The sequence below is a fragment of the Mustela nigripes genome, chromosome 5, assembly GCF_022355385.1.
Source record: "Mustela nigripes isolate SB6536 chromosome 5, MUSNIG.SB6536, whole genome shotgun sequence".
NCBI lineage: Eukaryota > Metazoa > Chordata > Mammalia > Carnivora > Mustelidae > Mustela > Mustela nigripes.
The window spans coordinates 47,819,428-47,834,555 of record NC_081561.1 but is presented as its reverse complement, the minus strand read 5'-3'; the positions used below and the strand labels follow the sequence as shown (position 1 = coordinate 47,834,555).

The following is a 15,128-nucleotide window of genomic DNA, read 5'->3' as shown; positions in this document are numbered from 1 at the left end:
ATCCCCAGGTCTTTAATGGGGGTGGCTTTCAAATAGGCTGAGATAAAATCATTCTCTTAAATTTGTCTTTGAAGTGGAAATGTGATCATACAAAAAGCGCCAAAGGAGTAACAACCATTTCAACTGCTTTCTCAGGTGACACATTTATAATCAAATGCATGAATTATAACGTGATCTATTAGGTTAGAATTACCCCTTCTATCAACGGCTCCCACCTGAGATCCATGCTGTGAGAAAAAAGGAACCTTCTCAGAAAAAAGGACCATCACTTAAAAGTGGCCGCTAATTCCTGTCCATGGAGACTCTGGGCTCTTCACTGCTTGCCTCCATGAAAAAAGGCCAAGCAGGGAAAACACAATACTATCCCCTTGAGCCTGAATACCACTACTGCCATTGGCTAAAATACAGGGTTATGAGAGAAGTTATGACCTGTTATGCCCAAAATAACGATCTGACATTCTTCTAATTATACATTTTAAAGATTCATTTATTTATTTTAAAGAGAGAGTACACAAGTGAGGGGAAGGGCAGAGAGAGAAGCAGACTCCCCGTTGAGCACGAAGACCAACACAGGGGCTCCAACCCCAGGGTCCCAAGATCTTGACCTGAGCTGAAACCAATGTCGGCTGCTTAACCCGAATGAACCACTCAGCTCCCACTTCTAGTTATATTTGATGCCATTCCTGTATTTGGGAAAATGCGATCATTTTTTTTTTTTTAAGATTTTATTTATTTGACAACAGAGATCACAAATAGGCAGAGAGGCAGGCAGAGAGAGAGGAGGAAGCAGAGAGCCCGATGTGGGGCTCGGTTCCAGGACCCTGGGGTCATGACCTGAACTGAAGACAGAGGCTTTAACCCACTGAGCCACCCAGGCGCCCCTGATCATTTGATTTTTTAAATGCACACAGGCCAGAAGAATATCACTAGATTACCTTAATAAGAGCAGTCACCTCCTCACACATCCCCTGGTTTTAGGTCATTTTTTTTAGTGATTTGCTTCTTTATTAATTTATTAACTGTTTCTCCCTTGAATATAAGATGGCAAAGAACCTGCAGCCTCAGGGTAAAATAGTGGCTGGCACATGGTTGGTACTAAAAATATTTTATAGAATATTAAATATTTGTTAATGTCATTCTTAGTACATACTTATTCTATATGATATCCCTGTGTTGTGATGTCCCCCAAACTCAGCCTGTCACGCTATTAGTAAAAATATATCACACATACAACCTTTATTCAAAGCAAACAAACGATAGAAAAAGTTATTTAAATAATCAGGTATTCCATATGTTCAAGTGAATATGTTTTATTAAATGCATACTAATATCTTTCTATAGTATGTGAGTATACATAATAAATTAAAATGTATATATTTATTAAATATAGATATAATACCAGAACATGATTATTTCAGATGAGAAATCAAAATAAACCTATTTGTAAGTATCTTTTGGTCACTCCAAATTGATATTGCTCATAAAAAAATACACGGATTTTCCCTGGGGAAAAAAATTAATTCCATAGCAATGTAGTTAAGGGACATGTTTTATTTCATAGCTTTCTGCAAGCAAAATTGCTCTGATACAAAATGAGTTCAATGATACAGGTGCTACTGTCCACTCAAGCAAAAGAAAACCTCACATTTCTATGAATGCACTTTATAATTATATTCTTACAGTAAAATAGGTCTAGTATCCAGGATGCCTCTGGCCTCTCGGGAAGCCGAGGCTCGGGATCCGGGCCGGGATCTCGAACGTCCCCAGCGCTGGCCGGAGCCGTGGGACCGAAAAGAACTTCCTGGGCGCGTCGGTCAGATACTGTTTAAACGACTGTGTGTGTGTGTGTGGACGTGCTGTCTGCCCTCCATCTTTTCTTTTACAGTGAAGTCATCTCAAAATGTATGCCGGGTGTGTGTCTTTTGGCTTTTCAGAGTTTCTACAGAAGCAGGAAGATGTCATGAGGTATCCGTGGGCCGCGGCCGCAGTGCACCGGTGGACTTACCTGCGGGGACACTCACGGGCTCTAGTGTGGGCTCCGCACGACCGTGCGGACGTGCCGGTGCCGCGGGACCGCCTTCCTCCCCCTCACATACCATGTGACTTTGACCCCAGAATAGCTGACAAAACATTTTACAGATAAAATAAAAAGACAAATACACAAATAAGGCCATCTGCAGAATTTTAAACTCACTTCTCGCAATTATTTCACAATAATTTCTACATCATATTTTACATCTTTCAAGCTTAAATAATAAATGCTCAAGGAAGGGCCGTGGTGGAACCAAGTGCACTATCTCTTGGAGGACTTGTCCAATTTGCTGGCAGGTGATTTTCTCTGGGGCGTGGGGATTTTGGAAGGCTTGGCTGTGGCTGGCCGAGAACCTGCTCGGGGGGTAGGCCTGTGTGTCTGGGGCACAGTCTCCACGTCGGAGCACACGGACTGGATTTCTGAAATGTCAAAGTCGGATGCGTCGCTGCCTCGGCGGCTGCTGGCCCTGCTGCCAGCTTTGCTTCCCGCTCGGCTTCCGGGTCGGCTGGGAGTCTTCCTGGGGTCTGAGGAGACAGGATGGACAGGGTTGAACCACACTTTATTAGTATTGGGTCGACGGGCAACACCTTCTTGAAAACAAATGCCACCTTTAATCTCCACAATTTTTCTCGTTGCCTGGTAGGTGCTCAGGAGACCTGGGGATTCATGGCCTTTTTCCATTCCACTAGGGAAGGTAGCCTCACTCTTAGTACAGATAGGTTCACAAACTAAAGGTACGTTTGGGCTGAGTGACTGAAAACAGGATTCCACTGATTACAAACAAGTATGAGGAAGATCCCTACAATTTAAAATTATGCTTTCCAAAGTTCAGCTCGTGTACCTAGGGCTGAGCAAACACGGAGCAAACCCTTAGGTGTAAGTTTTGCCCGAGGATAAGTGATTCAAAACACAGGGGAATTTAAAAGAGAAGACTTGAAACTTGAAAGACGCTTCCTGCTAGCTGAGCCCACAACCCCAGGGACTGGGTTCACTATTCTGTGAAGAAGTAGAAGCGCCATGGGCGTAAGGCCCAGCATGGTGGGGTTTTTCCAACCATCCAAGAACTGAAACCAGGGCTACTTCTGAGCAGGCAGAAGAGCCCAGACCTTCCAGCGTAGGACATGGGTAGGACATGGCTATGGTGCTTCCCATGTTCACCTTTCTTTGCTACTTTCCAAAAGTGATTTTCCTGTCCCTTAGTCTCATGACTCATTCAACCCCTACCACAGCAGGAGGACTGGACTAAGTGTCATTTCAAAAGAATACAGAATCATCAATTCATTATTTCATCCCCAAGGAAGAAGAGCAGAGGCTCGAGTCTTCCGATCCCACTGAGAGAAGCCCTTAGAGACGGACCTGCGCCACACTCACCAGCAAACTGTGTTCGGACTCTGGCTGCTGCTGTGGTTATCAAGCCACTGTCGTCCCCAGAGTGGAAACCTTTCCCTGATAAGTAGCCGGGGAGCCGAAGCTTGCTTCCTTGGATTGGTGTGCCCTGTATTTAATCAGTGAAAGGACATTTCAAGAAATTGCTCCTGCTGTGTGATCTTCCACTAACAGCCTGTTACGGATGGGCGGAAACCCTCTTCGGGAAGGGGAGCGGGAGGGGGAAAGCGGTTTTTGATTAAGTGCCACCTGGGGTTCTCACTGCTCACTTTCCTCATTTTTTATTCTCTCCCTGAATTCAAAAGGAATTCATGTTGAAGAGAAAACACAAAAATAGAGATCCCCAAATGACAGCAAGGGGGAAAGAGAAAAAAAGCGAATTAAACCGTGAGCACATTAGTATCTTCCAGGTTGTCAGCAAATATTACAGAGTTAGGAGAGTCCTGCCAGAAGGATGGGGAGCACACAGCAGAAAAAGAGTGAGGGACTCCAAAAAGTTGTGCTTGGATAGTCTGTGGCCTCCAAAGCTTTTAGGTAACCAAGCAGAAAAGAACAGACAGAATTAGGACAATAAGTAAACAAGGCCTAAACAGTCACCATTTAAACAAACTTAGCTGAAAAAAAACATGCAGTGACATTTTCTAACTTGGTACCATGCCACTGTATTTACTTCCAAAACTTCTGTGGTACTTCCACATGAAACATGGAGGTGATGCTTAGGAAGAACACTTAAAAAATTCTTAAGGAGTTCACAAACAATGCCTAAAGCAATCACAACCATGAGATTTTATTATAAGTCTAAAATCACTGCATTTTTTCCAGATCACTACACCATTCTGAAAATCTCCCGAAGTTAAAAAAATAAACAGAAATCCCAAGAAATAGAAGGGATGCCATTTTGCCTCAATTAACTTACAGGGAGCTGTTTGGTAGAAAGGAATCTACACTCATTACGTGTGTGTGTCTGTGTGTGTGTGTGTTTTAATTAGTTTTTCCCTTATTAGTTGTGAATGTTTAATAGAGCATATATAAGACCTTTTGATACTTCAGAGTTGCAATTTAATATAAATGTCATATTTGCAATTCATTTACATATGCATTCTAGCATATATTTAAGAATGGAATTTATATGTGATTTGCAGACATATAAAACTTAAGTTTTCAAAATACTGTTCAAACGTATCAGGATAATTAATCTTCACACTTACCTAATCACAACTTTTTTATAAATGGGAAAGATAAGGGCCTGAAAAGGGCTGTGGTTTGCCCAAGATCTGGCAACTGTGATCAAGCTAAATTCCTAACTTTAAAAGAATCTTAACAATCCATGAAAGGAGTGAGGACCCCCAAATTATGACATATATCATTCAAGGTGGCAGAATTCAATGTGAGACCCAAATCATTCTTCTCAGAAAGCCCTGACTGTTCTTATTTTATTGTCATAAACCCTACCTAGTTCTCTTACTGACCCCTCCACAGAAGTATACTATTGTTTTCTCTGTTTGGGTATTTTGTCTATGAGACTACTGGAAATGAAACATAATTATATAGTAGTTAAAGTAACATACTTAAACTCTAATCCGGGAGAGTCTCTTGAACTAACCCAATAGCACAGTCCCAAAATTTAAAACACACATGCCACTTGAGGTCCCTTAAATTGTTCTCAGTTTTCACAGGGGAAGGGAAGGAAAAATAAAATAAGATGGTATCAAAGGGGGAGGCAAACCATGAGAGACTCTTAACTCTAGCTAACAAGCTGAGGGTTGCCGGAGTGGAGATGGTAGGGGATGGGGTGACGGGGTGATGGGCATTAAGGAGGGCATGTGATAGAATGAGCCCTGGGTATTAGATGCAACGGAGGAGTCACTGCCCTCTGCCTCTGAAACGGACAATACAGTATATGTTAACTAGATTGAATTTAAATAAAAATTTTAAAAACCTTCTCAGTTTTTGCTACAACAGATCCATCATAAGTGGCAGGCGTCTCCAGATAACACATGATACGGACTCCTTTCACCGGAGGGGAAGGGTGGACATGAGGGGCCAGGGAAGGAGGAAGAGCTGATGAAGGCGTTGTTTCTGCCTCAATTCTACCATCTCCAGCAAGGATTCTCTGCATCATTTCCATCTGAGTCATGAGAGTAATAAAACATTCTCTGCTTACCTCTTATTATTCATCCAAGGATTAAATAATAGATTAGAAAAGCAAAGTTTTTGAAAGGCATAAAGGGCTTTTTAAAGGTACTATAGCATTTTCATAAAAGGATCCTGGCCTTTAACATGAAATCCCCCCCTTCATTTCCAGACAAATCATTGAGGGACTTCCCCCCCCCCCCCGCCCCATTATTGTGATTCTAATCAAATATGTGATTATTTGATACCTATATGTATCATTTTACAGAGAACTCTTTTTCAAATCTGTGCGGTGGACTTTCAATTGAATGTAGATGATCTGATAGATGAGCTAGCTTGGGAAATTTTATATGACCTAAATATCTCATCCCCATCAATCAGGCCATGTTAAAAAGCTGAAGCATATTTAAACAGTAAACTTTAAGGTCTAATAAAGACACACACCTATTGAAAATGGCAGAGAACATCTTGCATGCCTCAGCCCCCCAACCATGGTACTGATAACTAAAAGGCTTATGGCTCATCCACCCAGTGTTCTCCGGCAGAAACAAACATAACCAACATTTGGAAGGATGGTGTTCATAAGAAACACTCAATAAACTTTCTTTCAGTGTAAGTGATTTTCTCTTGCAAATGACAGTGCCTCTCACCCTACCTAAAGGGGGATTATTGCATTTCTTGCCCAAATTATGGTTAGAAGCATGAGCATACCAGGGGCTTTAAAAGAAATTTCACTTGGGCCTGAATATAACCTTCTGTGTGTCACTCTCCCAAGGGAGAAAAGTCAAGTATGAGGAAAAGAATAACAACAACAACAAAAACAACAAAGGAGGCACACAGAGCCTGCAAAGTGGTATCACTATGCTCAGTTGACACCATTCAAAAAGCTATCAATTCTCTGTTCTATGGACCCTTACTCTGAGGTCTTCCAAAAATGCTGAGTGGATACTTGTTTTACAGAAGTCTATAAAAAGACAAGGTATGGTCAGAAGTACGTGTGTTAAGGGAGAGGTAAAGCAATGTTAGTGTGTGACAGTTTCAATGACAGAAGACTGTTAGACTAGGATCTGGGGCCTTACGATACCTCTGCAGATGGCACGGAAAAGTCTGAGCACTCTGCTGGTTTACAAGGAGTTGACATTTTGCTGTTTGTCAACCATGGTTTACCATAATTGCGTGTTAAAGGATGGAGAATCTGTATGGAACAATGGCAAATCAAATGTAAAAGATAGCAGATAAAAACCACAGAAAGAGATACTCATAGCCAAGAGTAACATTTCACAGTAAGAATGATAATAATTAAAAATAAATGGAAAGATCTGATGGCAAATCATATACGCCAAACAAATAAATAAATAAATAAATAAAGCTTTATTTAAAAGGGGAAAAAAAAACACTCTGAAAGGTAACTAAAGCTCCTAAGCAGATAGTCTCCATATGGGCCACAAGGCAAACGTGTGTTCTATGTGCATATACATCTATATATATACACATAGACACAACACATATTTAATCCTTCATCTGTCATATTTGAGAAGGGATACACAGGGAGAAGACTGGCCCCACAAATCCCTGGGTCCTCAAACACTCCAAAGCACCCTCGAGACAGTGATCACACAGGAGAAGGACAACACTTCCTATCTGAGTCCTACCTTGGGTGTGCTGGCGGCGGGGACCTGTGGTGAGGCTGCCTGGCCAGCCTGACTGGATACAGAAGTTGATCGGTTGGGTGATGCTCCTCGTGATGAAGGCCGTGATCTTCGGCCCCGGGGCCGGAAGGCAGCCATACCCTGACTGGCACCATCTGCTAAAATGAACTTCTCCCGGAGCTCCATGTTTGTCCTTCCTTTAGCTGGGTTATGTGACACACACATGCAAACAGAAGAGGAGGGGACAAAAAGAGGCGCTCAATCACTTACAGGAAGAACAACAGCTTGGCACCACAGACCATGTTGAGGAGTTCAAGAACAGCTTTTTGCCATGCCAACTCCAACGCAGCATAACAAAAAGTTAAATGCATTCCTTTACAATGCATTCCTTTTGGATACAAGTAAGTTTGGGAAAGAAAAAAAAAGTGTGTTTATTCTAACACTAGACACCAGCAAGAATAACCACTATTAAAGAAAGAGTCAGCATGAAAATGGAAAGCTCATGCTAAAATATTGTTAATCCACCAGCTACTGATGCCCACATGGTTCGTCACCCCTCCCCCACACTGAGAAGACAAGCCAGTAAGGCAAGGACTGTGGCTTTTGCATGTACTACTGAGGTAAGGAGAATGCCAGTATTTTAACACTGGAATTAACCAAACAACAGGATTACACAGAATAAGAGATGGCTCGTTAATCATGAGGACAACAGATAAACTCTCAGGTTTTTCACTTAAATGAGGCAACCGGTATTCTTATTTTATGCCTTGGAAAACTCGGTTTAACCGACATGCAGTAACAAACATCAGACCCAAGGATATGAGGTAATCAGTGATGCAACACTCATACAAACACATATGCACATGGAGAACACTGCACAAGAACCCGATGAGCAACGTGTTAGCATGTGTCCGATCACTTAGAGAGCACCTATGTTCGTGGCACACCGGCAGTGTGCCAACGGTTCTGCATTTAAATTTGGAAGCACCAGCTCAGTTGGATATGAGTTAAGCCATACGCGATGGATGAAGCGTGTTATCTTAAAACAAATGATTAAAGCAAGAATGTAAAAGTAGGAAAGAGAAAAGGCAAGAGGGGAGAGGCAAAGACGGGGGTTGCCAACCTATAGTAGGCTGAGTAGTAGTAATTGAAGAGTTTGATTCCGAACGTAACATTTTACTCCCATGATGATGAACTAGAAAAAATGACACAGGATACCAATCACATTAAAGAATACTGTTAGCAAGAGAAGAAACAAAGTACAGTAGTTGAATATGCAAAGGGGTGCTCAGATCCAGCTTTTAGCACACATTTTAGAAGAAAAGTTGCATCAGGGAAAGAAGCATTCAAAGATTTGACTCAGTAAGAAAAACGTATTTGGAAGACTTGGCCACAGTCACACTAACTTTCCTAAGCAGCAAGTCAACAAGGATACTACATATTCTATTTGCTTTGTCTCTTAGTGGAACTACAGCACTGGAGGCTGCGGTATTTCCAAAATATTAAAAGAGGGAGTCATCGCGATTATACCCTTGGCGGGTGTATCTTTGACCTGCAGAGAGCAGAGCTACTGAGTAGGGTCGTAGGATGATCCCAGGTGTCCTTAGCAGAGCGGCCTGCAGACCCACAGAAACTCACTCTGATGTACCTGCACAGTCAGATGCCCGCATCGAATTAACAGAGGCCCCGCTGGAAGAACCCTGGCCTCCCACTTGGTAACCGAAATACTATCAGCACGGACATTTGCTGTCGTTCGTTTAAGAGGATTGAAATGAGCTCACAGGTTAAAGAAAATCACAAAAATGTTACTGCTTTTTTTTGTTTTTGTTTTTTTTCCCTAAGGAAAAATGGGCCAACTAAAGTAAACGGGACCTAACTAGACACTGCAATCAAATGACAACTTGTAAGGTCAATTAATTAAGAATTCCACAATTGACTACAGGATCTGAAAAATAAGGAAAATTGAAAGATAATCAAGGATTCTTTGGCTGGTAGGTATGGTGTGAGCTACAGTATCATTTGTTTATATTTTCAACATGCTCATCTATACCTTCGAAGTAAGAGTCAAGTTGGCAGTTAATGATGATTTTCAAAACTTTTAGGTATTAACTTTCCTTACCTCCCCCCAATATGAAAAACTTCCATTTTTAAACCTTTATTGTCCAGCATGCTCAGTCTCCTTTACCTCAATCTGCTTTCATTTTACATTGCTATGTAATGACAGGTGAAATCCTTCCCCTAGTTGGTGTAATTACTCATTTTGAAAACTGCAGATGGGAGCATTTCCCTAAAGATAAAAAAAATCGATTCTCGTATTTCCTGCCTATCAGTCTCATATTTATCCAGAAGATGTAAGGAAAAAAATGAGAAGAACATGGTTTACATGACTGCCACAAGTTCTTTGGGAACTTTAGGCTGACAGAGACCAATGTGAAACATTCATTATTGTAATAAATGACCAAAATTATACCCAGCATGTTTTTGATGCTGGAAAATAGTACACAATTGATACACTTTCATGGTGTTACTATCTTAACATAGCATCTCCTTACCCCTGCAAGGATCATTTTTCACTAAGAACTCATCAAGTGCCATCCATCCACCTCCGACACGAACCATCACAGTACTTCGTAGGATCCGAACAAGTCGCAGCTGCTGGGAGTCTCCAAACTGTGAAGACGAACGAAGAAAGAACCTCTAATTGTCAACAGCAAGTCTATGCTAAAGGATGATGTACAGTCTGCAGTAGCTTAAGCAACCAACTTAAATTTCTTGCTTAGTTCACAGCGATTAGTAAAATCTCAGGAAAGGGGGTTTGAAATGATCTGCGTTAGACTGCTGCATGCTGATTTAGCCCAAAGGAAACAGTTTGGAAAAAGCTAACAAAGGTTATCAAGTATAATACTGAAGCTCTGTTCAAGAAACGATTTTTCTTTATGATAGAAACAACATTAGTAAGGCAGTAATTGACAAATGTTTCTCGAAATCAAACACAGACATGAAAATAAGTAAAGGCCTACTAGCCCAGGGTTTATACAAGATAAGATTCTAAAGAAAATCTACTAAACTCTAATCTTCATTAAAACTTCCTCTTCTACTAAAACTGTTTTCCACAGAAATCTGTGAGAGAAATCTCCATAAACTCATTTCGTTTTCTCTAAGAGCAGTTTTAATTTAGAGAGATTAAATATAGTAAATGAACATGACCAACAAAAATTTCACAGTCAACTAAAATTTCTGCATCAACAATGATCTGGTAAACCAATTTGTTAAAGGCTGGATTAATGTGCCATTCTGGATTACTGTAACATTAGAACAGCCAGTGACACATTATTAATTATACAGCTTTCTAAAAGGCTTTCAAAGTGTTTGCACCATAATTACTGACACTAATAAGCAGTCGTGTTCTTCCCCTTTCAATGGATCTCCAATCACTTGGATACACTACAGATTCTGCAAGTTCTGAATAAATGTCTAGACTACACAGTTTCTGATCATAAAATTTATTTTGAAAGCCCATGAGAAATAATTTTATACTTTTAAATCATTTCTAATAGGCTCATGTTCAGCTTGTAAAAATTACCAAACCAAATTTCATGCCTGCCAACCCAGCAGATACCAAGCAAAATCAATAGTCAAGTAAACATAAATAAAGCTTCTTTTAAAGGCAAGTAAGAAACAATTGTGACTTTGACTATTTGTGCTGGCTCATGATGGATAATCAGAAAGCTTTATTTTAAGTAGAAACAAAATCTTCCACTTTTCAATATACTTTAACACTGAGTTTCAGGAAAGGAACCCTAAAACAAAGCCAACCATTCAAGACCCTGAAACTCAAAAGGACCTGGATGAAAAGCATGTAAAATGCACCAGCAGGAACTCATGCGTTTTACATCAACCCTTTTTATATTGCTATTTCTAAGTCCATTTTCAAGCCTTGAGATTTAAACTTTCTTATAAATTGAACCAGTTCCTGAAATGTAAATTAAAGTTTAAAAATCAAAATATATATTTATTTTGTTAGAAAAAAATTGGTGCTGCTAATAAGCGAAGGAAAAGGAAGGGATTTAAAGAAAATTACCCTTAAGAAACCAGATAATTAGACCAGATACTTTTGGTCCAAGATTAGGTTCAAAGCAAAAGTTTTCAGGAGATGATGTATTTTATAGAGATATTCCAATTGTAATAAAAATGATTTAAATTTTTATTTTGAGAGGGTATTCCCTAGACAACTAACATTGTCTTCAGAATGTCCCTAATTTTCCTAACAGCCAAATCATGAGACAAGAAAAAAAGAGACTAATGTTTGCTTTTAGTGTTTTGAGTGAATAAAATCTTTTAAAGTTAGCATTTTTCTCATCCTTTCCACAAATAAAAAATATTATCCCCAATGTTGACTCAGAAAATAACAAGAAGGGATCAGAACAGTAACTTTTTATATATTATAACTAAGGCCAAGTTTTAAAGACATCCTTTTTATTTATTATAACTAATGCCAAGTTTTGAAGACATCTATTCAAAGGAGCTGAAAATTTCTATTTGAAAAAAGTTATGTGCTTGCAATAAATGGGGATAACCGGGAATTTGAAACCTAAGAGGTAATATGGCTTAAAAACTGAGCAGCAGAGTGAGATCTGACATGATATGTATGATCAGGTGTTAAAAATTGTACAGTTCTTTCCAAAAGCATACAGTGAAAATCCCTTCTCCTTTGTTTAAATCAAAACACAATTTTTCTTATCCTTAGTTCTAAAAATTGTGATAATGACACAGGGCCACTGGACAGTTTATACTGACTTCAGTGTAAAGCCAAATGAGTTAAAGTGTGATTTTAAGATTTCACAGAAGTTATCAGAGATACATTTCCTCAAAAGGAATTGATACCAGTTAAGACGTGTAGAGTTAAAATTCCTGCTCAGAAGATGTAAAGCCCTGAATCGGTGGTTTAGGATAAATGCAACAATCACTACTTTGGAGAGAACGCATCACTTGTGGCTGAGTGCCAGAGAGACTTCTCACTACTCTGTCTTCCCACGTCACCACCCACTGCAGATCCTTCTCTAGCTACTGCTGATCTAAGGACCTCAGAGTTTGTTTGTTTTTTAACCTCAATAGTTAAACACAGCAAAGAGACGTGTGCAGAATCAAATCTTTATTCCAATAAGTATTTGCATAAAACATATGCTAGCAGTGTTATTAAACCGGAACTAAAAATGGCATTTCTAACACTGTGACCAGTCAAACTGCAATTTGTTATCTGGTTTGCTTAAAAGTAATCTCCTCATTTGAGACACACGGCAAAAAGGAATCCTGGATCAAGGACCCTTACAGCATTTACAGAAACACCACGCCAACCAACAATGTAGTAGCTAGGGCAACAGCATGGGAAAGATTGGCCATGGCAAGCTTTAATGACTATGAATTAAAGTTAAAAAAAAAAAAAAAATCATTGGGAACTTGAGAATACATTCCACTGGTTTATACCTGATTTCCCAGGAAGAACTGATAAAAAAAAAATGAAAAATGGAAGAAAGACACAATTAGTTCAATAGGAAACTTTCTGTATGACTCTAGAACACACACATACAATCTGTCACACTCTGGGCTCCTGGATATAGTATCTAGTTTAGAGATGTGCAGGTACCCGCTGGTTGAAACGTAAACCATATAATCAGTAAATTTTCTATAAAAGTTTTTTTTTTAATCTTTGGGTTTCATATTTAGGTTAGAAATTCAAATATGCCGATGAATATTTTCCAATATGGAAATACAAAAACTAAATTCAAAAAGAAATTTTGCTTGTAAGTAACATGTTGTATTAGGGAAACTCAGCACATTTCCGATCTAGCTACTACATGTGAGAGATATTCCAAAAAAGAGAAAAAAAGATAGAGGAGTAACAAAGTCACACTGGTGTTCAAATAACTGTTTAGAAGAAGGTAAACTGAGCTTTTAAGATTTTGAACAAAAAGAAAAATAACTACATAAGTGGAAAACATTGCCTCTCCGTATTTCTAAAAATGATTCAACATTTTTAACTTTGTTGTTCTGGCTTGGAATAGCTTTGTTATTAGAAATATGATAACTTACCTGTAATCATAATAAAATACATTTTAAAGTCACAGGAAGCAACCTGAGTATGTGGGATGTGTTTTTCTCCTCAAAGTAAAATGCATGTCAGAGATATATCCTAGTTTACAAAATGCAGGCTATCTCTACATCATTTAAAATGACAAAAGCTGGAATTTCATATACCATTCTATTGTGATGTGAGGTAAAAAATAAATAATTAGCATTCCTGGAAAGCAATGCAGTTCAAATTGTATACAGATTTCCATTGTTATCCTTCAAGAGAACTAAATAGTTAACTTTTGAAAACTCACCCTATATTTGTTGTCTCCAATCTGTTCAACTTGAAATCGTTTTGCACATTTACACTTCGCTACCTGCCTTGTCACCTGCCAAAAACAATGATGAAATGTCCATTTCAAGGTTAACATGACACTGCAGAGTCAACAAACACCTCAATACAACTCAAGATGGAAATAAAATGGCGGCCTGAATCTGAGCATGGTGTCCCGGCAGCGCCCGCTGCTGCTGCTGCTGCAGGGGGTCGGGGTGTGGAGTACCTCGTCTTCGATTTTGTCCGCATCGGTGACGGGTTTATATGCATCTTTATTTGGGTGAAGGGCTGCTACAAATTCATAGTAGTCAATATATCCATCACCATCTCGGTCAAAGATGTCTGCCACTGCGCTCATCTCCAGGCGGCTGGTTGGAAACTCTAAAATTTTCGAAATAATAGTAAGTATGATTACTGAGGTACAGCTGAAAAATAAAATTGTAAAATACTGAACAGTATACATCATGATGATCTGATCCTTGTACGTATTATGAAAGGAGTCCTTCCATCAAGTTAATTGACACACCCACCACCTCACAGATATCTTTTTGTTTTTTCCTGAATATTTAAGTTCTACTCAGAAAATTTCAACTACATAATATCCAGTGTTATCAACTGTAGCCATCACATTGTACTTTAGATCCTCAGACCTTACTCATCTTGGAGTTTCTACCCTTCTCCAGGCTGTCCTCACCTCCCCCACCTCCCAGCCCCTGGCAACCTCTTTTCTACACTGTGAGTTTCACTCTGTGTGTAGATTCCACGTAGAAATGCGAATTAGGATACTCTCAGAATAAGCCATACTATATTCTCAAAGTTTTTAAAACCCATAGTTTATAATAACATTTTACAAAAAGATTTAATCTTAAAAAAAAGTTAAGTAGTATACCTTGCTAATTCTGACTCAGTTGTATTATTTCTATCTTAATGTAGCCAGTTAAATTATCAGGGTCATCAAATATATTAAAATCCTCTTAAAAACTGATTTATATTATAACAAATCAAACCACAATATACAGGACCTACATTTATCTTTAATTACTACCAGGATGAATCATTGAAAATTGCTTTTATTCTTGGTTGAAAACTTTAAAATTAGCAAATTTCATATGGTTCAACTACCACTTTAAGGAATATATGAATTTTATGCATGTGAATTCATATCATATATATACTCATAAGATTATATTAAATTTACTTTAAGATTTCCAGTAACATCTGCCCAAGAAATCACATCCATATGACTCAACCATCAAACAAGGTGACACATACCTTAAGAATTTTCATAGAGTTCTAATTTCCCGTTAATGACAATGATCAGATGTCAATTAGAACAAAAAAGGGAAGAGGCTGACTTGAATTTACTGATTACCCATTACATGTCAGACAAAACAATCTAAGAATCAAATATTATTAACTTTATTATACTAATGAGGACACAGCTTCAGGGAGCAAGGAATATACCAACTGTGGTTACAGGAGTATGAAATAAGCCTGACCCCAAAACCACGCATTTCACCACGGA

At 39.0% G+C, this 15,128-nt stretch overlaps 1 protein-coding gene across 19 annotated transcripts in view; it reads right to left on the bottom strand.

Annotated features, from left to right (window-relative positions):
• Positions 1–1,531: 1,531 nt before the first annotated feature.
• DST (dystonin) overlaps positions 1,532–15,128 on the bottom strand; it is a 472,092-nt gene continuing 458,495 nt past the window's right edge. For 7 of the 19 annotated variants that reach the window (XM_059400215.1, XM_059400198.1, XM_059400208.1 and 4 more), the window contains 9 exons: positions 13,830–13,984; positions 13,584–13,658; positions 12,685–12,702; positions 9,753–9,870; positions 8,324–8,395; positions 7,204–7,403; positions 6,636–6,746; positions 3,404–3,527; positions 1,532–2,556 (listed from right to left, as the gene is read on the bottom strand). In XM_059400215.1, the coding sequence (XP_059256198.1) occupies positions 2,294–2,556; positions 3,404–3,527; positions 6,636–6,746; positions 7,204–7,403; positions 8,324–8,395; positions 9,753–9,870; positions 12,685–12,702; positions 13,584–13,658; positions 13,830–13,984 (1,136 nt within the window). In that variant the 3' untranslated portion in view covers positions 1,532–2,293. The remainder of the gene's footprint in view (positions 2,557–3,403; positions 3,528–6,635; positions 6,747–7,203; positions 7,404–8,323; positions 8,396–9,752; positions 9,871–12,684; positions 12,703–13,583; positions 13,659–13,829; positions 13,985–15,128) is intronic. The other 12 variants (XM_059400203.1, XM_059400205.1, XM_059400210.1 and 9 more) reach the window with 5 other exon arrangements.